This window comes from Pimephales promelas, chromosome 6, assembly GCF_988280905.1.
Source record: "Pimephales promelas chromosome 6, fPimPro1.hap1.1, whole genome shotgun sequence".
NCBI lineage: Eukaryota > Metazoa > Chordata > Actinopteri > Cypriniformes > Leuciscidae > Pimephales > Pimephales promelas.
The window spans coordinates 1181202-1209183 of record NC_142774.1 but is presented as its reverse complement, the minus strand read 5'-3'; the positions used below and the strand labels follow the sequence as shown (position 1 = coordinate 1209183).

Genomic DNA, 27982 nt, shown 5'->3' with positions numbered 1-27982 from the left:
CGCTTTAGAAAGACGCTTCACGGGATCACTGAATGTCCGAAAGAGCTTTAGGAGCTACAACAGATAAACTGTTATGCAAACAGACTGGAAGAAACTGAAGGAACGTTGCTCACACACACACAAAACCACAGCGGTTTCAATAGTGTGGAAAAAACTGCAGTGTTTCCAGACCACAAATCATATGGTGTTTTACTGTATTTTAGTCCGTGAGCTCATGAGAAGAGGAAGATCATCAATCATGAGATTATTGTTAATTCTCAGGAGTTTTACATGAACACACTGAGATCAGGAACAGAAGTGAAACACATCTATTTATACGTAATGAAGCATGTTTCGGGTCCTCAAATAGAGTTCACCTTAAAAGAGGAGTTGATTTTGCTGAATTAATCAACTTTATTATTGTTGTTTTCTGCCTGAAAAGGCTGTGCGGTCGAAGTGAGGAATGAGTTTGGATGTTTTTAGACTTTGACTAGCTAAATAAAGAAGAATTATTTTAGAAATATGACGTGATGAATTATGCAAGTGTCTGGTTGTATTTCCACATCAGCTGTGATTACAGCACATCATGCGAGGCCGTTTCCTCTTTTAATCCTCACAACAAAACTGGAAGTTTACTTTAGTTATTCTAGATGTAAACCGAGGGAAACAAAACTCAGCGGACCCGTGTGTGTGTGTGTGTGTGTGTTGTGACAGCATGAGAGGTTCAGGATCTCAAGCTTGTGTAATTTCCCAGTAAACCCCTCTTCCCCAGTGTCTTCAGTGTGCAGGTGTGTTTAATAATCAAACACAAGGATTTCAACTCGAGTCTTTTCATCTCTAAACTAAACAACTTAATCTCCTTGATGGGCGAAGAGTCGTCGCGATAAAGAGGACATTTTTCATTTCTGCTTTTTCCTTCCTATCGTTTTAAGACTATATGCATTCGCTGGTTATTTTTGTATACTACTACTAAATAAGTACTTTAAACATTAACATTTACTTTCCAAACTCACAAAGTGTTGCGCTACTGAGATTTTACTTGTATAGCTATAATTGTATTTTACTTATTTATTAAATACGGCTAATATGCTGGTAAATATTTTCTATTGAAGTTCATCAATCAAATGGAAAAGATGAATAAAGCTGTTGATGTGAAGCAATAACTGGTGTTATTATATATTGAGCAGTAAAATGAATAAAATAAGAATAAAAATAACAGTAATCCTGTACTTTATTTTACAGTAAGCTTAAAGCTACAGTAATTAATATTTCTGCTGCTTGCTGACTATCTGTTGCCAGTAAGTTTATTGATTTTACGTTAAAAAAAGTACAGTTTAGAAAAATTGACTGTTTTTTTTTTAAATGTACTTTTGTACTATTATGTGCGTCTTAAGAGCTAACACACGTTCTGTTTGATCATCTCCTTATGCCTTTCCCTCAGACATCACAGAATTTGGAGCCGGTGTGAACAGTATAGTTATTTAGCGGGAAAGTCATTCTGTTAATTTTACGGTAATTCACCAGGACTGCTGTGTGAAAGGGCCCAGTGTTAGACTTTGACTCAATACTGAAGAATTGTGCAAACTGTCGTTGTTTGTGGTGTTGGACTGTGTTATGTGCAAAGCCTGTTTCATCTCTAAAGCACTTCAGAAAGTACAACAAATGTGGATGTGTGTCGACTAGCTGTTTATGCTGAAGCACTTGTAGCCTCATCAGCACAAAACTCAGCTGACCCATAAATCTGTGTGTGTGTGTGTTATTATATACCGTATTTTAGTGAAGAGAACATTCTGGACTTTTTGACGTTGTCTTTCTTCCTGGCCTTTCCCCTATAGGTTACTTGCAAGGGTCACTGATATCTGATGTCATCTTACTATCCAAGTTGTGGATTTTGTTCTATGTGTGTGTTGAAGAGAAACAGTAACTTAATGGGCCCTATCATACACCCGGTGCAATGCGTGTGAAAGTGTTTTGCTAGTTCCAGCCTGACGCACTTATCATTTTCACGTCCTGCCCCAAGTTGTTTAAATGGCAAATACAACCATTGACTTTTGACCACATTTACATTTATTCATTTAGCTGACTTATGCGACTTACAATTGCTATATATGTCAGAGGTCAAGTGTCTTGCTCAGGGACACATTGGTGTCTCACAGTGGATTCAAACCCACATCTCTCACACCAAAGGCATGTGTCTTATCCACTGCGACATCACCACCCCAGAGTTCAGTTGGTCATAGGTTCAGTCTATTTGAGTTCCTCAAAATAGTAACACGCCAACAATGCGCCTGAACACACACCTCGTTTTCAGACCAACAAGTGCATAGGCGCAAATGCATATTTATTTTATTTATTTATTTAGTACAGGGACAGTGCATATTCATAAACATTTCTGTCAATATGCCAGAATTAGCCTAAAGGCTATTTTTCATCTGCAGTCCCTAGATAGTTGGTAGGAGTCACCCTAAAAAAAGAAAAAAGATTACATAGTATATAGCACTAAAAAAAAAGATTTTTTTAAAAAATACATTTAGTAATAATAATAATAATAACTCTAAACACCTCAAACAACAATCGGACAAACATATTGCCATTTAAACAATGTGGCTCAGGACGTGAAAATGATAATCGCGTCAGGCTGAAACTCGCAAAACACATATGGCGCCTCGCTAAGACAGAGTATGGTGATTAACTGATGCAAAGTGAAGTGAGATTGTCTCGTGGGAAGTGCTTGAACGGTTTCTGAGCCTCCTCCCTGAGATTTACACTTTCCAGGACAGCAAAAGGAAAACGGGAACCGGAGCTGGATCGCACAGCTGGCCTTTCTGACTTAAAACCTCCAAACACGCTCAACTTCAAGGAAGAAAGGAGCCTCCAAGCAACATGCTGAGTGCAAACAGAGCATTTCAGAACAAAATAATTGCCCTGCTGGGTTGTTTTAACCCAATTTTGGGTCAAATATGGACAAACCCAGCCGTTGGGTTAAATTGCCATTGGGTTTAATTGGCGCAAAATGAACCTTTGGTCTGAGATTTGTTTTCATGATAATCGAATGTAAAGAGTTTTATCTCTAAAAACTGTTTAGCGTATCCGCTAGTATATGGGGGCATTGACAAAGTAAAGAGAAATCGCTAGTTTATACCACTAACAAGGCTCAAAATATCCCCACACTAACCCAGTAACATAATGAGGCTCCATACAGATGCAAAACGAAGCATTGAGAACTTTGTAAGTGTACAGACCGTTTAATTTAGAAAGTCCACTTAGGCAGGAGCCATCTTAGAAAGTTGAACCACAGTTGACTTGTCCAGATCAACTTTATTGAAAGCCCCTTCCACGTGGATGTGTCAAAAAGACAGTATAGAAGTTGAACTCAGAGCACGTTTTGGTCACTTCGGGAGTTTGGAAGAAGATTTTCCCGCTTTGATGACACTTAAAACACCTAAAAGTGTTGCCTTTCAATATTCTCAACATATAAATGAATGTGTAAAGAGGAAACAGAGAAACGTCCTCGCCGCACGCCTCACAAGAATCGCAACAACAAGCTACAAATACAACATAAAGACAGCCAAGGAAATGCATGCATGCTTCCACTCATCCCAGCATTAAGATAATCCTGTTTTTTGTCATTAAGGGAAATCATATATAGTCTCAGTTACAAACTTGACTGGTAAATGATAAATTTGTCCTATCAGTGTGAAGACTGCTCGAGCGGAAGCAAGTCTGATATTGGGCAAGCGCAGGATGTGCATTTAAACTTCTGCACTCATCTGAGCCCTAATCTCAAACACGAAGGACAAGAAGGAGCAAACCGTTGATATATCACAAACCAAAGCAGGAATCGCAGTGTTTCCTAACATGGAGCTGAAGTGCACACTTATTGTTTTTGGTGAGTTGATGCTTCACTGTTTTAGTGTGTGTGATAAATGCTCAAAGTTGCATCATGCATCAGGGCCGCACCGGTCAGTAATCCTGGCTGTAGATAACAATATAACATACTATATGTAAGGAACAAATGAAAACAATCCAATGAATTATTAGAAAATAATATGCACCAAGGGGGTAATATATCTGCATCAAGAACAGAGCCATTATTGCGTAGAAAAAGAAAAATGTCAGCTTCTCAGTTGTTGTTGTTTTTTTTTCAACTATTTTACTGATAAAATCTTCAGATCAGCGCTGAAAACACCTTTTCTGTGCGAGTGTGTGTGTGTTTGAGCTGGAGAGAGAGAGAGAGAGAGAGAGAGAGCATGTGACCTAATTTTGTGGAAAAACATGGAAATAATTGGTTGTTTTTATCCCATTGTTTACTTTTTGTTTGCTTGGTCAGTGCCGTTCTTTTTGCATGTTGTCGGCTTCGGTTGTAAAGAGCTTTGAAATAACTAAAATCATATTGCGTAGTGATATGGAGCTGTAATGCAGTCAAAGCCAGCTGGAACTACTTTAGCTGTGCATTTCCTTTAAAACACATCAGTACCTTCCTAAACCAATCAGATTCAAGCATCCAACAGCCCCGTACACTGTAAAAAATGATTTTTTGGTTAAGTAAATACTAGTGAAAAAACCCAATGTAATTTACTTGAAAAAGTTAGTTCAGGCAAGAATTTAAAAAACTAAGTAAATTCCATATCAGTACTTATTTCAAGCGAGTATAAATGAAAATGTAATATCAACTCAATAAAATTAAGTAAAAATTACTCAACTTTTCTGATACTGGGGTTCCCATCATGCACTGGACCTTGAATAATTAATGGGGCTCATTTTTCACTGGTTTCCAGCTGTATTTACACTGTGTTATCATTGATTTTTGTTTTCAGTATTAGTAAATTGCCATTTTGTGACATTTCGAGTAATTTTTTTGCTTAAAACGACACATTCAAACACAAAAACGATCCATCAAATGTTACCACCATTGTGTATTGTCTACCAAGTATTGAGGTGTTTGCATTCACATAAGGCTTAAAGTCTGACATGATGTATATATAAATTACTTAGATGATCGAAGTAAAGAACATACTATAAATGACTAATAAAATTCAAGATAATTGTTTTAGTGAAGTGAAGTTAAAATTTATTATTTTTTGTAAAGTTTACTTAATTCCACATTCCAAGTAAATTTAACTTAAAGATTTCTAATTAAAGCTACTGATAAATATGTTTAGGTTTTTACTTGGCAAATCTTTGTAAATTTACTAGCATTTTCTGAGTGAGATCGTTTAGCAAGGTTTTTTCAAGTAAATCCTACCCCAATTTTTTTTACAGTGTAGTGTAATGATGCAGCAAACCAGTCAGAAGAGTATGGGATTAATATAGTATCAAAATTTAGTATCAACTTGATTAATGTTGCAGAAATATTTTACTATATAACCAAATGCCTTTCAACTTGCGTGTGAAAAGTTCAAAATTTAATGAATGTGTTGAAATTTGTACAAATAGAGACATTTTTGTGAATACAAATGTTTTCTTTTGTATTAGTGTATTAATCAAGTTCATTGATATTTGTGCTTGCACGTGTTAATCATTTTGATACTATATTCATCCCATAGAAGAGTTCGTTCTGCGCGTACATTCAGTTACAACAAATACAACAAATGTTCACATTTTACACAAACAAGTGCAGCTTCAGGTATAATTAATGTGCTGATTTGTAGCTCAAGAAACACTTCTGATTATTATCAGTTGTGCAGCTTCGTATTTTTCTGGGAACCATCACACATTTTATTTTTCAGGATTTTTTGATGACTAGAAAAAGTTATTTTTGAAATAGAAATATTTTGTACCTTTATACATTTTTAAGGCAAGGCAAGGCAATGCAAAAACAGGTAATTCTACAGATCTTGTTTATCTTCTTTAGGTTTTTTCCTGTCGTCTAGTGAGTCTCGTGGATGTGGCATTGGATTCAACCCAATAAAAAGTAGCTGCGAAGGTAATGAGCACCTTGTGTGTGTTTTAATGTGTCATAATGTGCATAATACACAGTTAATGCTCTGCATGTCACTCAAAAGAGGGAATTTGTTCAGTTTTTAAACTTCGTAATGACGTTTCTTTCTTGATTCCTGCCTCTGTTACAGATGAAAATGAGTGTGAGACGCCAAATCTGTGTGGTGAAAATGCTCAGTGTGTAAATACAAATGGAAGTTACTATTGCACCTGTGATGAAGGATTTCGATCAAATCCACCCAATTTCACAGCAGCAACAGCAGGACAGTGTGTCGGTACGAGAGGGGTTTATGGGATAAAAGAGTCCACTATGATTAAAATACTATAATTAATACCAACTGCTTCCCCCAACAGATATCAATGAGTGTACTGAGAAGACACACACATGCTCAACAGATCGGGTGTGTGTGAACACCATTGGCTCTTATAACTGCACATGTCCTAAAGGATATCGTGAACAAAGACTAAACTCATCATGTGAAGGTGAGCGGCCTCACTCGTATTGATTTCCATTTATTTGATTTATAATCAATCAATAAATAACCTTTTTTCATTAAAGGTCAATTTTCCTTTTAATAAATTATTTTGGCTTTTCATATTTAGTGTCAGCTAATAGTGACTATAGTGTTTAAACCCATATACAGGCCTAGAATAGAATTGTATTAAATATATTCATTATAACACTGTAAAATCCAACATTTGTTCCAACTAACACCTTTTAGTCAATTGTAAATATCTAGTAATCTGTACTATTCTCATACAATGGCTTGTTTACAGAAAAGCCGAGATAAGATTAACTGATTGGTTTGAGTTCAATTACGTCAAGTAAAAAAAAAAACTCTTTGAGGCGGGAAATTCTTAATAGACTTTTCTCAGTTCTGCAGTTATCCTTCATTCACTCATTTCCCAAAGTCATCTTAAATGTTCAATCGTGAACAACTTTTATTCTAAACAGCTGAGAGATCATCACATAAGCTAATTTCATAAACGGATGTTGATTTTGCTAAAACGTTTTTTTGTTTTACTAGTTTTTACTTGTTTGGAAAGTTAACTCACCATTATGCTGATCAGTGTCCCATTTGGTTGGATACTTAAGTTGGATCCCCATTTATTGTAAGTCTTGATGCAGCGAGAAGTGTGTAAATGAAACTAGGATTAATATGTTTTTTTAGGGGTTTCAAGCATCACAAAGCTGTTTCAAGCTCTCTCTCTCTCTCTCTCTCTCTCTCTCTCTCAGACATCGATAAGTGTAAAGATCCAGATGTTTGCGGCACAAACGCAGTCTGCATAAATCATCCAGACGGCTTCATCTGCGAATGTCACCCGGGTTACAGTAACTACGGCAACAACCAGTCAAAATGCACCGGTGAGCGTGCATTATGAGTTGTATGTGCATTGTTTTTTAGTTAAAATATTAATTATATTTTGTTTTTGTGCACAGATATTTCACAGACGCATTTCTGTGTGTGAGTCTCGTTTGCTGAACGATGACGTCTGGCATCTCCGTGTGGTTTAACTGTGATCCGGTATCAGCAAAACTATCTCTTTTCACCTTTACCGATCAGCTGTGAATCTGATTTATATGATATTTGAAGACCTGTTTCTGCTTTTCTCCTCTAAGTCAACAAGAGAACATGCGAAGTTTGTTTTTTTTATAGTTGTTCATGTAAATAAGTTTAAATGCGCTTGACAAATATTTCCAACACAGTTTCAATGTTTGATGAGGAGCAATTATGAAATGAGTAAATAAAAAGAAGATGAAACAAACACATGCCTGTTTGTACATGCTTAATCAACTGAGGCAGTGTTGAAGATGAAGACTGGCAGTATTGTGTGTGTGTGTGTAATTGTTGATTAGTGGAACTAATTAGATTACATTTTTTGATAAAGCTTGCTGTCTCTACACACTCAAAAGCATCAGGATCTTCTGGCTTACCATTTCCTGAGTGTGTTTACCCTCTCTCTCTCTGTTACACACACACACACTGTCAAGTAAGTGATTTAATAAATATTTAAAATAAGTTGAAATTCTGTGTCTCTTTTCCTGACCTTTCCCATGACCCCGCAAACTGTGTCTCTCTGTGTGTGGAAATACAACTCAATTCCCATTTGTCCAAGACAACTGAAGGAAGGAGACAGAGAATGTGTGTGTTTGTGTATGAGTGTTTGGGCCGACACTCCCGATCATGCTTCCACATGTGCCTGATGTGGGTCATCTAAATGTTGCTATGAGGGAACCTACTAACCTAATTAAAATTAGCGGGAGACATTTGTAGGTAATTTTGAACCCTGATTATGTCTACGGAAGGTCCCCATTTTAGCTAAATAAACACGTGGGTGTGTGTGTGGGTGTGTGTGGGGAGATACAATCCCTGTTGTGCAATTCAGGACGTGACATCATCTGGGTGAGTGTCAACAGCCACCATTGTGTGTGAAATGAGTGTCTTAAAACCCCCGTTTTCTCCGCGTCATTCTGCCAGTGAAATTACGGACTTATTTGCGTATAATGCAAATTTATCGTGTTTTAAACACTTTTAGATATTTGGAAAACGTTTTAAAAGACTTTTTAAGAAATTAAATTAATTATTATTTTGCAGCGTGAAAAGGAAGCGAAATGCAGCGAAGAAAGAGTGCGCGCGCTTTCAGTTATGACTCCTGGCACAAGAACAGCTGCTCTCTCTCTCTCTCTCACACACACACACTCACTCACCCACTCACTCAGATATGAATAGCTGCTGACTTCTCACACAGTAGCAGAGTGGAGGAGTAGAGGTATAACTGACGAGGCCAGTGGAAAAAAAAGGAAGAGAAAATAGTGGAAAGTTGAATTCCTAACGCGTGGATTAAGACAAACAGAGCTTTCGTGAAAGACGAGACCAACCTGAGGAGGAATCATCTGGGAACCCGACTGGAAACTTTTGAAAAGAAGAGAGCTTTATTCTCAGATAGAGATTTCAAACCGCTTTAAGTGAAAGTCAGACTGACGGGAATCTCCGACGCTTTACTGGAATACAGATTTCCTTTGGGATAAACAGACTCGAGTCTGACGGCATGTTTCCTAACATGGAGCTGAAGTGGGCACTACTTCTTTTGGGTGAGTAGATGTTTATGTGGATTGGTCATTTAAGAGCAGGCAGACAAGTGAGTGTTAAACAAGGACTCTATTCTTTCTTTAAGCTGGAGAGATTCAGCTCTGTTCTCAATTAAACCACACAGACGTCGCACACATTCACACTGACTCGTAATGAAGAGTCTCTTTCTTAGACACAACACAGACACTGAGATTTGACTGATAAGAAACTACATCAAAACTGTCTGTGTAGTTGTTTGTCAGTGGATCTGTGGGATTTCATCGAAGTAATTCATTTCTGTCGAATCTAAGAAAATGTTCTCATTTTTAAGTAAAAAGCTAAAGTGAGACTTCTGGATGTTGGTGGTGTTATTATTGTTTAATTTTGGGTACAATTGAGTATGATTCATGAACTTATTTAAATAATTTCATTACTTTTAGATTCAAATTACATTCTATTATCACTTAATTTTAGGACATAACATATAATGTCAAGAATGTTTACCTTTCCGTTGTGTTATTTTGACTCTTTGTCCTTAATTACATTTGAGAGAAATATTAAAATGTAAAATTGGATTTATATTATTCTAAAAATAGTACAATACCTTCAGTATTTCAGGTGTACAATATACACAGATGGGGCAAGGTTAACAATAAATGTATAGCATCTTACACCATCTTCATCTGTTTTTTATTTGCTATTAAACTGTATTTTGTTGTATTTTTAATTGAAATGAATATGAATGCAAGTAGATTTGGAAAGAGACACTTTCTGAAAGTGAGAGATTTCTAATAAAACTTGGATTTCCAATTGGACAACTTTATCTCTAAGTAATTCCCATTGATCAGCGCTGGTCTACGTCAGAATGTGGTACAGCAAGAGTTAAATCTTCTTCAACTTTTGGTCCCATGACGGACGAGCAGTTTCACAAACGCTTGCGTTTTTTCCCCACAATCCCACAGAGGTGCTCTCTGACGCAGTGTGCAATCTGTAGACGCCATCACTTTCATTCGCCGCACCTCAGAAACCATGTGTGTTGGTCAGGGTTCGCATATACACTCTTAAAAATAAAGGTTCCTTATTGGCATTGACGGTTTCATGAAGAACATTTAACATCTATTGAACCTTTCCACTCCATGGTCTTTTAATGGCATTGACGAGAAACAGGAAAACCACTTAAAAATCATTTTGGGGGTTTGGTGCAAGAGTTGAGACTAGAATTGTCCCTAGAAATGACTTAAATAATCACGAGGCTTGTCGAATATTACTGTGAAAGCAGGGTACGCTTAACCACAGATGGTTAAGATAAGTCTTCTAGTCTTCTACCACACATGCCACATGTTTTTCCTGCCCTACTGCAAATGAAACTCAATTACATTTACATTAGATTACATTACTAAAGACCCCTCGGCTCGAGTTGAGTTCAGCAGGGAACAGTCCAGGTGAAGGTCTGGGAAAGTAACTTTGTGGGAGAGGTGTGACGTGTGTTTCTTCGGTTTGATAAAGATCACACTCTTGCTGCAGCATCTGGATCAGTTGGATAGGTTTGACAGTGATGCTGTAAGCCCTGCCATTGCAATAGTTCAGTCTGGAAAGAACAAGTGTTTTGACAAGGAGTTGTGTAGCTCTGATGCTTCTGAATGACAGATCCTAATAATGACATGTAGATGGAGAAGAGAAGCGGTCCCAGCAATGAGCCCTGAGGCACTCCAGTAGCTAGATGATGTTAGTGATGGGAAAAGCAATGTTTCTGAATGACTGATCCTAATAATGACATGTAGATGGAGAAGAGAAGCGGTCCCAGCACTGAGCCCTGAGGCACTCCAGTAGCTAGATGATAACAGTGATGGGATTAACCATGTTTCTGAATGACAGACACTAGTGATGACATGTAGATGGAGAAGAGAAGCGGTCCCAGCACTGAGCCCTGAGGCACTCCAGTAGTTAGATGATATTAGTGATGGGAAAAGCCATGCTTCTGAATGACTGATCCTAATAATGACATGTAGATGGAGAAGAGAAGCAGTCCCAGCACTGAGCCTTGAGGCACTCCAGTAGTTAGATGATATTAGTGATGGGAAAAGCCATGTTTCTGAATGACAGATCCTAATAATAACATGTAGATGGAGAAGAGAAGCGGTCCCAGCACTGAGCCCTGAGGCACTCCAGTAGCTAGAATGATGGGTCTTAGACACCACACCCCTCCACGACATCCTGAAGGACTTACCTGATTACCTGAGTCAGTTACTCAAATTCAACCTTAGTTTTTCACTACATGTTTTGGTCATACAGACACAACGGTAACATGTCTGACAGCTGAAGGAGCGTCTGATGACTTAAACATATCATTACTTTTATTAACAACACATCACCACTGAAAAAAGCAACCACACAACTCAAGGGTAAAGCACCATATGGAAATGACATTTCACCACCAACAGTCAAACTGAAACCCAGACGTAAAGGTGAAACCACTTAATACATTATGAAGTCATTAACTGTTTATTGTTGTTGTTTTGTTTAGTAGGTTTAGTCATTTGATTTGAGACTGACATACGATTAAATAAAAAAAAAAGAAAATGGCTTGAGTGTGAGTGCTGGGTGGAAAGTTATGCGTTGCATCTGTCGCTCTGCATTCTGCTAAAAAAAATGAAAATGGTGTGAAGTGCATGCTATCTCGTCCTGCAGATGTGCAGATTGTTCTGAGAGTTTTGAGTAAAGAGCTTGACACATCAGCCACAGCTCTCACAGCACACCGTACAGGGCATCTTTGGCGCATCTGTGGTTTCCTGAACACGTACTTGTACACATTTGGATAGAATTTTTGTATGTGTGAAAGTGTTCTATTGTACAGAATGTTCTGTTTGTATGCAAGCAGTGTTAAGTTTGTCAACAATGTTAAATGTATTAAAGGCTTTGTAGCATATAAAAATATATAATATATTTTAAAAAATACTCTCTCGACATTATAAAAACTGGTAAAATAAAATAAAAAACTTCCCTCAAAAACTTATAACTTTAATGAAATTCCAATTGTCCTATTAAAACAACAGCAATAAAGGACAATCATAACACAAACAATAGTCAAGTCATTGCTGAACTGGCTTTCATGTTTGTTAGTGTTTAGATCATCAGTGCTTCTTCCGCAGTGTCGAGAGTGCAGCAGTGCGTGCGCGTGGTTGCTAGGTTGCAATATTAAGTAAAACAGTGGGCAAAAAATGTATCCTGTTCAGGTTTCTAAGAAAATTTGCTTGCGCACTAAAAGCGGTACTTGAGGTCACTCACTGGAACCATTTACTCATGTACCTAATCTTCAAATTCCAGCTCATTTTAAAATAATATTCTGTCTCCTCATTTTATTCAGCATAAACAGATTTTGGAAAAAAAATTTTAAGTACATTTTAGTCTTATCTTTTTTTCCATCCAGGAAATTAAATGTTGATATAAGACAAAGTTATCATTTAACGACGTTGGCGTCATCTTATCATCATCTTGTCTTAGTCATGGAAAAAAGGTTGTTGACGAACATTTTTCATCATTGATTTCATGAACAAAATGAACACTATATGTAGGGACACTGTAAGGGAAACTCATGTGCAGGCGTTATGTAAGATCCAAGAACTGTTTCCAAGTTCCCATATTCAGATTCCAATTAAAGTCTAAACTATATTGAATAGCCCTCAAATTGAGCACAAAATAAGGCAGAAAAAATATTTTTGACAATCACAGTCTTTGGTTTTTATTTGGCTGACAATTTGGCTTTTAATGGTGAGATTTTTTTATCACGCTCTCAAAAATCATAAAAAAAATATGGCCAATATATTGGTTATTGGCTTTCAAATACAAAGGGTTATTGGTATCAGCCAAATTATGAATATCAGTGAAACCCCACTTGAATCTCACTGCAAAATAAACCGAGATTTACAGAGTTTGCAGTCTGAACTGAACTAATGATGACTTGAACAATGGTAAGCTGCATGCAAAAACACACAAACTAATACAGCACGGCTAGTGTAGCATTAGCGTAGACTCTGATTCACAAATAAATGACTTCTATGAGTGGGTCCTTTTAAAGAATCAAAAATTACAGCACAACCAGTGCAGATCGATTCAGACAACACTTTATGACCCATTCAAAATACATAATACATAATATAACACAAGCGAGTTGCTTAAAGCAATTCATTCTGCCCGATGTGACTGAACTTCATTTAAAAGTTTAATTTGTCTTGACAGGAGAGTTTTTCAGATGTATTTATGGATATATTCATGAACGCACAAAGGTAATTCTACAGATCTTGTTTATCTTCTTTAGGTTTTTTCCTGTCGTCTAGTGAGTCTGATGGTGGATGTGACATTGGATTCAAAAAAATAAAAAGTAGCTGCAAAGGTAATGAGCACCTTGTGTGTGTTTTAATGTGCATAATACACAGTTAATGCTCTGCATGTCACTCAAAAGAGGGAATTTGATCAGTTTTTAAACTTCATAATGACGTTTCTTTCTTGATTCCTGCCTCTGTTACAGATGAAAATGAGTGTGAGACGCCAAATCGGTGTGGTGAAAATGCTCAGTGTGTAAATACAAATGGAAGTTACTATTGCATCTGTGATGAAGGATTTCGATCAAATCCACCCAATTTCACAGCAGCAACAGCAGGACAGTGTGTCGGTACGAGAGGGGTTTATGGGATAAAAGAGTCCACTATGATTAAAATACTATAATTAATACCAACTGCTTCCCCCAACAGATATCAATGAGTGTATTGAGAAGACACACACATGCTCAACAGATCGGGTGTGTCTGAACACCATTGGCTCTTATATCTGCACATGTCCTAAAGGATATCGTGAACAAAGACTAAACTCATCATGTGAAGGTGAGCGGCCTCACTCGTATTGATTTCCGTTGACTGTTAATCAAACCAAACAACTTCAGTTTCAGAAATGACCTTTTTAATAAGGGGCAATATGTGCCTTCCAGAACAAATGTTTGGCTTTCATTATTTATTCCCTTTAATGGGACATTTATTGTGGTAGTTGGTTAAAATGGTTTACAGAGAGCGTTCTCAGAACATTCTTTTAAAGTAAACATTCATCTATCCATCGTTCATGGAACTATTTTAACTGAAACGGTTAAATGTATTTTTTTTAAATGTTGCAACTTGTTTCGGAATGTTCAGAGAATATTTAAAAGTAACGTTTTCAAAATGTTCAAATGGAATGTTTGCCTCAAACATTTATAAAACTGGACGTTTTGATCTTTCAGAGAACGTTCAGAAATGTTGAAATTAAACTTAATGGAAAATATTCTTAGAACATATTTTGTTTTCTGGGATGGTGTTTAAACCCATAACTATACATAATTATTAGATGACGGATACAAACAGAGGAATTTTTGTAACTTTAGTTCAAGCCCTGGTTAAATTTGGACCCCATCCGAGATCCATGTGATGCATTTATAGTTTTTAAGCAAATAATTGAACGAAACACTGAAACGAGGAGGTTCACAGAATCAGTTAAAGCCACCAGTACAGTACATTAATATGGAAGCTTGTTTCCGCCACTGAATATAAAAATAAATAATTGTGACTTTTTATCTCACAATTCTGACTTTTTTTCTCACAATTGCGAGTTTATATCTCGCAATTATGACTTTATTTCTCAGAATTGCAAGATAAAAAGTCAGAATTGCGTGATAAAGTCGCAATTGCAAGTTATAAAGTCAGAATTGCAAGATATAGTCAGAATTTCGTCATATAAAGTCAGAATTGCGTGATATAAAGTCAGAATTGCGAGTTATAAAGTCAGAATTGCGTGATATAAAGTTGCAATTCTGAGAAAAAAAGACAGAAGTGCGACTTTTAATCTCACAATTCTGACTTTTTTACTCACAATTGCGAGTTTACATCTCGCAATTCTGACTTTATAACACATAATTGCGACTTATCAGGCCAATTCTAACTTTCCCCCTCAGAATAGTTTAAATCTCACAATTCTGACTTTATAACACGCAATTGCGACTTTGTATCTCGCAATTCTGACTTTATATCTCGCAATTCTGACTTTATATCTCGCAATTGTGAGAAAAAAGTCAGAATTGTGAGATAAAAAGTCGCAATTACCTTTTATATTTTTCATTGTATGGCGGAAACAAGCTTCCATACATTAATGATGGTCTCTGTGTGGAACATCAGCACACTGTACGCTGTCAAACTGTAGTATGTGACATTACCACATGATTTTACTGTCTTTGCATGCTCGTACGGTTCATTTATCATCTAGGAAAACATTACATTTGCATAAGATGGAAATTGCATCATAGAAAGATAAGCATCAGTCGAGTTGCATTGTGACACATTGAGTCTTTTGCCATTCATGTCACGGCTTTATAAACGTATTGGGTTAATCTGGGTTTCCCATACAAAAAGAAAATAAATATACCACACAAATAGGATAATCATTCAGCAGTTGAAAAGGATTAATACCTTTGTTTGAGGGGTTTCAAGCTGATAAAACATGTCATTAACCTCTGTCATCTCTCTTCTTTATGTGTGAACGTTACACTTTTGCTCGTCTAACCTACACCCTCATCTCTGTGTGTGTGTGTGTGTGTGTGTGTGTGTGTGTTCACTGCAGATGTGGATGAGTGTGTGTCCTCAGTGTGTGGAGTTTACAGTCGTTGCAATAACACACTTGGCAATTTCACCTGCATCTGTTCTCCAGGGTTTGATACACACGAGAACAACACCTGTACAGGTGAGCGTCAGTGTGCTGATGCTGCTAATGACACTGACAGTGACCATCACATTAACAACTGGAACAACGATTGCAATATTATTACATAAAAGAGTTTATCAAAGGAATCTGCATTTATGTGACAGTTTTCTCTCTCTTTCACACACACACACACACACACACAGACATCGATGAGTGTACAGTTCCAGATGTTTGCGGCACAAACGCAGATTGCAAAAATCTTCCAGGCAGCTTCATCTGCAAATGTCACTCGAATTACAGTAACTACGGCAACAACCAGTCAAAATGCACCGGTGAGTGTTCAAGTAGCATGTGCACTTTTCCAAAATATATATATATGTGCAAGTTTAAGTGATTAATTGTGTTGTTTATGTGCGCAGAGATGAACTGTGACGAGTTTAATGTTGAGACTGAAATGGAGGAAAAGGTAAAGTTTCTGTCCGTTTGTGATTATTTTCAGTAGTGTTTTCTCAGACGGAGAGTAAACTGTGTGTTGTTCTAGTTGAAGGATTTACTGATGCTGTTGAAGAACAGCTGTGAGTCTGTGAGAGATGGAGGCCGTCAGACCGGAGAACAGTTGCTGGAGGTGACCGTGAAACTGTTTCTTCTGCATTTCTGGTGTTGAAATCGTGGTAACTTGACGATTGAGCTGAATAGTCTCATTGTGTTTGACTCCAGAACCTGTTCACCTCCACTGATGAACTCCTGTCGGACGGAAACATCGCTGACGGCGAGGCGTTGAGTCAGTTTCTGTTCGCCGTGGAGAACAGCATGCGTCTGATTGGACCTCAGCTTAAAGAGCCTGTGACCAGGATGGAGATGCACAACACCAGTGAGACACAAACGTTAATCCGCTAAATGTGCTGGATTTAGTTAAGATTGTTTAATTAAGCAGTTGTGATCATGTGATTCACAGTCGCTGAGGTTGCAGTCAGGCGGGGTCAGACTCCGCCCAGTGGGCGTGTCACTCTGAGCTTAGACTCCGCCCTCCTCAACTCCAGCTGGGAAACAGTTGTAGGGAAATCATATCCAGGTACAAATACACACATGCACATATATGTACTTATGAAAGCATCAGTGCATTCAAGACCAGATGTGACTGTCGTCTTTTAGGTTTTGCGTTTGTGGCGCTGGTCAGTTATAAAGATATGAGCTCATCCAGTGATCAGTTTCACACGATGAGCAGAGAGAGATCAGACGATGAAGAGAGAAACATCACTTATCAACTCATCTCCAAGGTGGTGACGGCCGTCGTCAGTAATCCAGACACCGAACAGCTGTCGGAGCCGGTGACGCTCATCTTTACACACGAGCAGGTGAAGATGCCGACCTCACACACACCGAGATCTCATTGGACACACACACAAACTAAATGGTTTAGTTTAGGGTGTTCTGTGTGATTACAAGGCCATTGCTATGTTGTTACAGTGTTATTAGTGTTACTGGATCTTAGTGCTACGTTTAATACTTAATATCGATCACGACTTGAAAATTGACATTAGTGGAATTGCACTTGCATGTTTCATATCACACTTATGTGACTGTTTTCAGTGTGTAGCAGTAAATGAAGAGAGGTCTTATCGATCACAAGTTCAGTATGGCGTACCACAAGGCTCAGTAGTAGGACCGCTGCTGTTCACTCTGTACACGCTACCCTTGGGAGATATCATTAGAAAGCACAATGTTTTAGTTTTCATTGCGATGTGGTTGCTAGGGTGTCCCTATTTGGCAAGCCAATAAAGCGCAATTCTCTGTTACTAATATGTTCTGATCTGGTGCTGAGATATGTATTTTTTTATTATTATTATTATTGTGGGAGTGATCTAAATGGTTGCTTGGGAAAAAATTTGTCAGCATGATATGATTTCTGAATGAATGAAAAGAGTTGACAACCACACTAAATGTTTAGATGTCACCCTTGTATATGAACACAGAAACGCACAAGAGAGTTTTCGGTAACACTTTACAATACAGGTGCGCTAATGTGCATTAATTCATCCTTAACTGATGCACAGATAATCATGAGTTAATGTATAACTAATAAAGAACTACACCATTAATTAATGATTACTGCATCAGCAACTAATAAAGAGTCGATATGATTAATAGATTAAGTAATACATGAATTTCTATTAATTCAATGTGTCATTGTGTATTAACTCCTTAATAACATATTTTCTTAACTAATAGTGTAAATTAATGTGTTAATTATCACAATTAGTCAAAGCTATGCACTTCAACTTCCAGTTGTCTGCTTTAATTAATCATTAGCTAATGATTTGCAAAGGTATCGTTGTGTTATGACTTTACTTGATGGGGCACATCATTATTAACTAGTCATTTAGTAATTTGCACATGAATTTGTACTAACAATGAAGTAATTAATCATGTATTAATGCATATTAGTATACCTGTCATATTACCTGGAAGTTGAAATAAAAGGCTTTGGCTCATTCTGGTAATTAACTATTAGTTACAAAAATGAGTTATTATGGAATTAATCCACAATTACATATTTAATTAATAACAATTCATGTATGAACTAATACATTAACCTTACAGACTCTTAATTAGTTCCTAATGTGGTAATCATTAATGAATAGCGTAAATAATCATTAGTTACACATTAATTCAGTATTATCTGTGCATTAGTTAAGCATTAAATTAGTGCACACGTATTGTAAAGTGTTACCGAGTTTTCTTTAATACAGAACTGCACTAAATTTCCTAAAACCAATGTTTCTAAATCTGGTAAGTAGTTTTTAAAAATGTAATAGGTTTAAATGAAGTAGCAATTGATAAGCATGCTCTTTGTGGTGACCAAAGAAATCGTTCTGTTTAAAAAAAGATAAAGCTGATAAAGTTCATGTGTTCTTTACCTTTTCTGAACTGTCAATCATCCTCTTCTTCTCACTTCTTCAGGAGAGGGCGGAGTCTGAGGGCGTGGCTTATTCCTGTGTGTACTGGAATGAGGCTGAGGGGGCGTGGTCTGGGCGTGGCTGTAAGGAGGCGTGGTCTAACAGCACTCATACAGCGTGTTCCTGCACTCATCTCAGTAGTTTCGCTGTACTGATGGCCCTTTATCCCATACAGGTACATCTGTGACCTAGAAAAAACTTAGATTTCACATATTTAATTCAGATATTAGATGAAATGATGATGATTTTTCTCTTCCTCTCCCTCAGGACTCGTTTGAGCTGGTGTTGATCACTCGAGTGGGTTTAGTTCTGTCTCTGATCTGTTTATTTCTCTGTATCCTGACGTTTCGGTTCTGCCGCACGATCCAAGGAACCCGAAACAGCATTCATCTTCATCTGAGCGTGTGCCTCTTCATCGCAGACCTCGTCTTCCTCTGCGGGATCTCCAGTACTCACGATCGGGTGTGTATCCTATATCTTATGTATATATGGGAGCTTTGAAGTCTAAATTGTGCTCACTCAACTTAACTCTTTTTGCACAGATTTAGATTACTTAGAACATTACATATTTTCAAATCGACAAATTTAGTTGCTTGAACTTACGAAACTTAGTTGGAATAATTTATGAAAGTAAAGTGAAGGGCACTTTGAAACCAAATCTTCCGTCAGTTCGCCTCACTCTCATCACATGATAAATGAAACCTGACTCCTGCTTCTGATCTGTGCTGCGACTCGTTCGACTCCCTCTGCCTTGAAGTTAGATAATCACAAGCAACTACAAAAACAAATTGTGTTTTTCGTTTTCTCTCAGGTTGGGTGTGGGATTGTGGCCGGGCTGCTTCATTTCTTCTTCTTGTCTGCGTTCTGCTGGATGCTGCTGGAGGGGGTTCAGCTCTACCGGATGGTTGTGCTGGTGTTTCACACCACATTAAAACATGTCTACATGTATGCGGTGGGATACGGAGTCCCTCTCGTCATCGTCATTATCTCTGCCATCTCTTATCCGCGGGGATACGGCACCGATCAACAGTGAGCGCTGGTTGTGTGTTCATAGCATTCATATGAGCGATTGCTTTCCAGCTGTTTTAATGGTTATATTGTGTGTTTGTGCTCCAGCTGTTGGCTCGCTCTTGAATTTATGTGGAGCTTCTTCGCGCCCGTCTGCATCATCGTCATCCTCAACAGCTTTTTTTTCATCATCACTGTGTGGAAACTGGCCGAAAAGTTCTCCAGCCTCAACCCGGACCTCTCCAAACTCCGCAACATCAGGTGTGTGTTTTTTTTGTAAGATGACGAGTGGTGGAAATAGGTACTGCAGTCCAAATTTAAAATATCGAAGATTGTCGCAGACTGATCTCATGAAGTAGCGTGTGTATGACTCGGCAATTCGTATTTCCATTTTTGGCGCTCTATCAACACACATAATCGCTTTTCGGCGTGTTTATGAATGCCGTTGACTTAACGTTATTACTGTATATATAAATATATGACTTACCTCAACCCCGTCCCTAAACCTAACCGTCACTGGGGTTAATGGCATTTATGACTGTTCCCTCACCATCCTAGGAAAGAAAAACATAGCTCCCCAGATGTAGATCTACATTTTGCTTTGTTTTGCTAGGACATTTGACGGCGTGTACAGACACGCGGACGTTAATGGCGCAGACATACACGCGTACACCTCAAAATGCGTCAAGATAACACGCCACTTGACTCGAAATTGGCGTGTATGTTTACGCAAAAGTCATGATGTCATGTTGCACCTCCGCAGACTCGATGCTCACATGGGTTGCTAGTTTGAGCACAAGCAACAGGAACCAGCGCAATAGACAATGAAAATTAGCAACATGCAGTTTAACACAGACCAAAACAATAATAAACATTCCAGCCTGGAAACACACATTTCAGAGTAAATAAATGGCTGTAGAAGTGTTTTTCAGTGAAATTTCCTCAATATATGCAAACATATTATGGCATTGTTATGCTTTAATGGAGTGAAACAGTTACATACAGCACCTTTAAAGGGATTGTCTACACAAAATGTCGTCATGTCCTTCCAAACCCGTAAGACTTTGGTTCTTCTTTTTGTTCTGAGCACAAAATGAAGATATTTTAATGAAATCTGAGAGATTTTTTTCCCATTCATTGGAAGTCTGTTCACCCAAAACTCAAAACGTTCATAAAGAGTCTAGAGTTTGAAAGTCTTACGGGTTTGGAACGACATTAGAGTAACTAAATTTATTCTGTCAAGTTGTAATTAATTCCTGGTGACTTTCAGGGGTTTCACGGTGACCGCAGTGGCTCAGCTGTGTGTTCTTGGAGGGATGTGGGTTTTCGGCTGCTTCCTCTTCCAGGAAGAAGGAACTCAGGTCATGTTGTACCTCTTCACCATCCTCAACAGCCTCCAGGGGGCGCTCATCTTCATCATGCACTGCCTGCTGTCCAAACAGGTACACACACACAAATGGAAACACAGTATGGTCTGGATTCAACCTAAATTTGAAAGATCCAATGAACTCAACATCAAACAGACTTCAGGAGAATGAACCTCATTGGTTCTTGCAGTGTGTTTTAAACGTGTTTTGTGTCGCCCCCTTCAGGTCAGAGAAGAGTATTGCAAGCTGGTTAGCAGGATCTGCTCAGATGAGGAGAAGAAATATTCAGATTTCAGCACCAATCAATCCAGCAACAGTCAGGTAAATTTGCATGATTGTTGAACATCAATCATGTCTCATATAATCACAGTGTTTTAACCGTGGAAAGATGTCATCACTAGACTAAATGTGTCGTCTTACCTTTACAGCGACCTCTACGGAGCAATCCGAGCACCGCAGAGTCCAAGATATAGAGCGCCAGTCACGTCCTGGAGGATCTCTAGTGATGTTTGACCTCCAAAGACACAAGGGAGCGCAACTTCTCACAGGGCACATGGGACAGATTTCCGCTGAGAAGATCTTAAACTGCTTTCTTTCTGTCTGTCATGCAAGAATATTTCAGGTGTGTGCTCGTCACACTAGAGGCGGATTTGAAACATTTCAGCCAAAACGGCTAGAGTAGTAAAATGTGTAGGTCCGTTTTCTTCCTCTAATGGTCTTTGGAGACACCTTAGCTGTTCTTTGTCGTGCCTTTAGTGGAAAACGTCCTACTTTACATGTAAAAGGCAGCTTTCATTTGCTTACAGTTGAGAACATGATGTTTGAAGAACTATTCTTAAGAATACGCCTTAATCTATTATTAATCACAGATGCAGGTTTATGTGATCTGCACTTACACGCCACTTTACGTCCTCAAGCTGTTGGGAAATTTGACCTCTATTTATGTGGGAAACAGGAGAGGTACTTTAGATTAATTAAGCTAACAGTTGCATTGCACAGAGCAGGTCTTAATTAATGTCAAAGACTTTAATTAATACTAGTCCTGAAACTATATTATCAGAGATTTAAGCAGAAGCATGCATGTGCCTTGAATTTGTTCAGGCCATTGTTTCACATTTGAAAAAGAAACAGAAGAGACACAACAGACGCTAGCATTGACAAGCGTTTCTGTGAGGGGTTTAGGAGATTCACCCAAATCCATAGTTTAAAGACTTTAAATGGGTTATAACAATTGCAGAGACAGGAAGAATATGACGCTTGCATTGACCGCCAAGTGTGGTTTTGAAAGGCTACGTATAACGTATACTTAGGGCTTAAGTGTCCTCATTTTAAGAACAAAGTGATTTTGTAAGAAGATCAAGCTAATGCCAAACTTTTTAAAACTCTTGCTTCTGCAACACAAACATTTTTTGTTTTGTTTTATAAAGCTATCTATTGAATGTGAAATTATGATATTTGATAAACACAAATGTTTTATTTTACATTTTCCGCAATGGATATTTTGTATCTTTAGATGAAAAAACGGTTATTTTTTTAAGTTGATTTGTTATGTGGTCTACAACTATACTTGATTTCTGATTGTAACGTAACTTGTACGTGTCATGTGTTATTGAATTTCAGTTCAGATTTATACAATATGAGGGAAATAAGAGGGAATATCATTTTCTGATGTGGTACTGCCATGTTTTTTTTTTTAAGTAAATATTTAAAAATCGCTTGTTTTGTGTTCACATGAGGTCAATATGCCAATTATCCCTTAAACGTACACTATTATTCTATAATCACACACTGATCTGCACATTACAGTAAAATTACTTGCCACAATAAAACCCTCACACATTTTTACACCTCGACCCAGTAGATATCTTACCTTACATGGTGAAACAACAAATGCTCTGTAAGAACAGTGATGAAATGGATAATTAATTACAATGTGAAAGGAAAGCCATGACTCTTGTTTAAATAAAACCCACTCGACCATGAAAAAATGGTGCAACTGATTGGTTCTTGAGGAAACTCAAGAGTGCTGCACAACACATGAGAAATAACCTCATTAGTTCTTAAGAAACCAGAACTCACACATACCCCTTTTCCACCAAAGCATTTTGAGAGTCGGTGCCTGCGCGCGAACCAGTTCTTTGTGTTTCGACAGCCAAAGAACCGGTTCTCGGCCAGGTAAAGTTCCAAAGCGACACCAACTCTTTGCTGGACTAGAACCACTCTTCCCACAATCACTCAATATCCAGCATGGACAGATCCGTTCCTACTCATTTACAGCAGATCACATCCATCTGCACTGTCATGGTCAACATCTGAAGCAATACAATATCATTATTACAAGACACATGTATAATGAACTGATCTGACTGTCTCAAAATTATTTCATATGAACAACAGAACTACAAAATAATAATCTGTTAGTAAATACTCAGAAACTATTTCCAGATATAAATATATAATTGTTTGTTTATTATTTATTATTGAGAAACTTAGTAAAATATTGTAACTATAATATTTAAAAAAAATATGTTAAATAGGCCTACATACTAATTTAGACTTGCCGCTGAACGCTAGAGTGTCCAGCATTATAACGTGTTACTACAGTAGGCTGTTTTTCCAGGAAATATCATGGTTGAAAGTTCTTTGCTGTAGTAAACAAATTGGTACGTTACTGTATTGTTTAATAATACGTATATTGCTGTTAAATCATGGTTAATTCGGGTTTTAAGAATAAACGGCGAGGAAGCGCTTAATTTAAGCTCATTAAAACATTAAATACTGTAAATCACACAAACAGCTACAAATAACCTCAGTCTCAGCGCGCCAGCCTTCGTCCTTCTTCAGTGGATTTCCTAAAGATCGTCACAGCGACTACAACAGGTTCCCGAAACATCTGCAAACTCTCTCTTTTTCCTCAATCAAAAATACCTCCGATATACTTGACTTCTGTCGTGTATTTTATTTCTGTGTCTATGTAAACATGAACTGAGGTAATAACGGTCGTTTTGGTCTTGGCCCTGACGTGGCACTGCCAAGTTTTTCAGTAAGTGGCTGAATTAAGTTTACAGTTTACATGAGACAATATGCTAATATCCCATAACGCCATTTACATTCATTGGAACATCGTTCAATACGTGAATTTAGGGTGTATTTACATTAATTTGTCACTCACTCAGGTGTTTGCGAGTCGCTCCAGCGCAGTAGGAGGCGCTATGAAGCTCTTCATTCCGCAAGTAAAACAAACCCGAACGAAAGAAAGAAGATCTTACTGTTTGAACACTGAGCCGGTGGGTGTTAAATATGCTTTACTACACTTATATTTGCGTTTTTCTTTATTTATGATTCATCTGTTTATAGAATGATTGATTTCGTTTAGTGTTTTGATGTTCGGAAATGAAGATTGTTTTCTCTCTCCTCGAATTTCGTTTTTTTTCTGTCGAACGCTAAATGTTTTGATTAATTCTAGCGACAGAATAATGCGTTACTGAAGGTTATCATGTATTATGCAATATTTGAAAATATTCCTGCTCAGTTCTTCTCTCGTTTATAATCATAAACATTTTTTTTTATCAGTGTCAGTTCATTATAAATGTTTCTTGTAATAAATATGATGTGTTTGTCTTCAGATGTTGACCATGACAGCACAGATGGATGTGATCTGCTGTAAATCAGTTGGAACGGATCTGTCCATGCTGGATATTGAGGATTTCATCACTGAAATCTGTCAGCTGAAGAAAGAGGTGGCGTCACTGGAGGCAAAGCTGAGAGAAAGAGGAGACAAACCCGACAGAGAGGTTTGAGCAGCTCACTCTGCATTTCATAGTTCACTTCAATCTCTGTCTGTTTTTCCAATGAAAATTTGTCTTTAAGTTGATTTATAATAACACAATGACAGATTTAAGCATATATTTTGTGTTTTGCACTCTCAGGATTCAGTCTGGAGCGTCAGAGATCAGAGATCCAGAGACACACAGGACTCAGAGATCAGCCTCAGTTTACTGTGTTACACTGAGACTCATGATCATGGATCCGCTGATCAAACCTCTGTCTTTAACGCTGATCAAACCTTTGACTGTAACGCTGATCAAACCTCTGACTGTAACGCTGAAGAACAGCTGACGCCGCTGAAGATGTGCTCCGTCAAACCGATGGACTGCAGAAATTCAAAGGAGACGAGAGAGGAAACCACTGCAGAGAAAGTACAGAGCGATGATGATGATGATGATGATGATGATAACGGCAATGACAATGAGGATCACTGTGAGGACAATGACAATGATAATGATGATCACTGTAATGGTGACATTATTCCCTCACATATGGGTATGTTTCTTCCTTTAAATTTTTATTTTAAAGGGATAGTTCTCCCTAAAAACTAAAATTATCCCATGATTTGCATCCATCCATCGTAAAAGTCACCCACATGATTAAAAAAGGCCTTATGAAGCAAAGCAATGCATTTTTGTAAGAAAAATATCCATATTTAAAACCTTATAAACTAAAATAACTAGCTTCCGATAGGTCGATATACGGTGAAAGAGTAACCTTTGACTTGACGCATGACGTACTGGTGGACGCAAATTTTCTCCACACAATGGACTTCAACGGTAACCAAATTAACGAAAGCCAAATCAATGCAGTTTTGAAGATCTTCACACGGCTCGGCACGATCCCAGCCGTGGAATAGGGTCTTATCTACCGAAACCAATGGTCATTTTCTAAAAATGTATATACTTTTTAACCACAATTGTTTGTCTTGTGTTGGTCTGGGATATATATATCGTCATGTTGGAAAGGTCATTCTGGACGTAGGCGTAAGTAAGTCTGCCGCGTCGAAGACCAACACAAAATGAGCAATTGTGGTTAAAAAGTATATACAACTTAATATTTTTGTTTTAGAAAATGGCCGATGGTTTTGTATGTTCATTATATTACTTGTTGACCCAAATTACATGAATTGATATGTGTTGGGGACATGCAAGCCAATAGATATATATTATTTTGTTCTTTTCAGATGTGAATGGCGGCTCATCTGCTGATGAAGAAGCGGCCTCGACATCAAAAGATCAGCCGGAGGTCAAGAGTTTCTCCTGCGAAACCTGTGGGAAAACATTCAGAAAACAGGGAAATTTAACCAGACATGAGAGAACGCACACCAAACAGAAACACTTCACCTGCAAGAGATGCAACATCAGCTTTCCTACCTTAGAAGAGAAGAGACTTCATTCAAAAGAGCACCGAGTGAAGAAGGAGTTTCACTGCGAACAGTGCGGGAAGATTTCTTTCACTTCTGGCAATCTGAAAATTCACATGAAGACGCACACTGGCGAAAAGCCCTTCCACTGCAGCGAGTGCGACAAGCATTTCAGCACCAAACAATCTCTTTTAGTTCACAAGCGGATACACACGGGGGAGAAGCCGTACAAGTGCCCTCTCTGCGAGAAAAGGTTCAGAGATGGGTCCCATTTCAAGACGCACATGCGTTCGCACGCCAGCGAGAGGCCGTATCAGTGCAGCGAATGCGGGAAGACCTTTAAACAGCCCATCTGTCTCATATCTCACCAAAAAATACACTCTGAAAAACTGCATCGCTGCTCACACTGCGACAAGCGCTTCCGTCAGATATCTCAGCTGAGGCGGCACGAGAGAATGCACTCGGGAGAGAAACCCTACCTGTGCTTCCACTGCGGGAAGAGCTTCTCTGACCCGGCTCATTTCAGGGTTCACCAGAGGGTCCACACGGGAGAGAGACCGTACCGATGTGACGTCTGTGGGAAGAGTTTCCGTCAAAACACCAACTTACTGAAGCACCAGCGGATTCACACAGGAGAAAGACCGTTCAAGTGCTCGCATTGTGACAAGACGTTCGCTCGATCGGACGTCCTGAAGATCCACGAGCGAGTTCATACAGGAGAGAAGCCTTACTGCTGCTCCCTCTGCGACGAGAGATTCGCTTATTTAGGGGTTTTCCAGACCCATCAGAACAAACACGCTAAAGAACAAACTGCTCCTGAATCATCCTAGTGTCTTTTCAGTGTTAAAGGAGTAGTTCACTTTTAAAAAAAACATTTGCTGATAATTTACTCACCCACATGACATCCGAGATCTCCATGTCTTTCTTTCTTCAGTCGAAAAGAAATTAAGGTTTTTGATTAAAACATTTCAGGATTTTCTCCATATAACGGACTTTAATGGGAACCAAACGGTTCAAGGTCCAAAAGACACTTTCAAAGGGCTTTAAAAGATTCCAGACGGTGAATAAGGGTCTTATCAAGCGAAACGATCGCTCATTTAATAAATAAAGTTGTATAAGCTCAAATGCTCGCCTTGCTCTGTTCTGTGATGCGCGTTCGTGACTCTCCTGTTGGAACTCGTTCATCAAAATGAACAAATCTTTTATTGAGTCAACTCGTTCATTTCGTTCGTTGAATAAACCAAATGACATGAAAAAGATTCGTTCATTTTGATGAACGAGTTCGAACAGGAGAGTCACGAACGCGCATCACAGAACAGCAAGGCGAGCATTTGAGCTTATAAAACGTAAACTTTGTTATTTATATTTGAAATGAGTGATCGTTTCGCTTGATAAGACCCTTATTCATCGTCTGGAATCGTTTAAAGCCCTTTGAACAGTTTGCACTGAAACTGTCTTTTGGACCTTGAACCGTTTGGTCCCCATTGAAGTCCATTATATGGAGAAAAATCCAAGAATGTTTTCATCAAAAACCTTAATTTCTTTTCGACTGAGGAGAGACAGACATGGACATCTTGGATGATATTGGGGTGAGTAAATTATCAGCAAATATAACACTTTACAATAAGGTTTATTAGATAACGTGAACTAAGAGTGAACAATACTTCTACAGCATTTATTAATCTTAGTTAATATTGATTTTGACATTTACATTATTAAAATCAAAGGTTGTGTTTGTTAACATTAGTT

The 27982-nt window shown here is 38.1% G+C and overlaps 2 protein-coding genes across 9 annotated transcripts in view; both read left to right on the top strand.

The window, feature by feature from the left end:
* The first annotated feature begins 3735 nt into the window (after positions 1–3735).
* LOC120487728 (adhesion G protein-coupled receptor E5) overlaps positions 3736–27982 on the top strand; it is a 49922-nt gene continuing 25675 nt past the window's right edge. For 2 of the 8 annotated variants that reach the window (XR_016168982.1, XM_039684076.2), the window contains exons 1-5: positions 8353–9013; positions 13306–13380; positions 13516–13659; positions 13739–13867; positions 15627–15746. Coding sequence is in view for 7 of the 8 variants with exons in the window: in XM_039684076.2 (XP_039540010.2) it covers positions 8971–9013; positions 13306–13380; positions 13516–13659; positions 13739–13867; positions 15627–15746 (511 nt within the window). In the remaining variant the exon portion in view is untranslated. Of the gene's footprint in view, positions 3869–5833; positions 5906–6050; positions 6195–6273; positions 6403–7156; positions 7286–8351; positions 9014–13305; positions 13381–13515; positions 13660–13738; positions 13868–15626; positions 15747–15910; positions 16040–16126; positions 16174–16248; positions 16333–16424; positions 16579–16662; positions 16780–16859; positions 17063–18668; positions 18840–18931; positions 19127–19475; positions 19694–19780; positions 19934–20942; positions 21115–21264; positions 21361–21467; positions 22755–27982 lie in introns of those variants that run through there. The other 6 variants (XM_089132692.1, XM_039684086.2, XM_089132695.1 and 3 more) reach the window with 6 other exon arrangements.
* On the top strand, positions 24217–27201 carry LOC120487847 (uncharacterized). Its single transcript, XM_039684260.2, has 4 exons — positions 24217–24326; positions 24666–24833; positions 24969–25362; positions 26054–27201. Exons 1-4 carry the CDS (start codon positions 24252–24254, stop codon positions 27061–27063), a joined length of 1647 nt encoding a protein of 548 aa, XP_039540194.2. The 5' UTR covers positions 24217–24251; the 3' UTR covers positions 27064–27201.

Coding starts and splice junctions, on each gene's coding strand:
- LOC120487847 (XM_039684260.2), top strand. CDS start 24,252: ATGAAGCTCTTCATTCCGCAAGTAAAACAAACCCGAACGAAAGAAAGA. Junction 24,327..24,665: donor ACTGTTTGAACACTGAGCCG/GTGGGTGTTAAA, acceptor GTTTGTCTTCAG/ATGTTGACCATGACAGCACA. Junction 24,834..24,968: donor GAGACAAACCCGACAGAGAG/GTTTGAGCAGCT, acceptor TTGCACTCTCAG/GATTCAGTCTGGAGCGTCAG.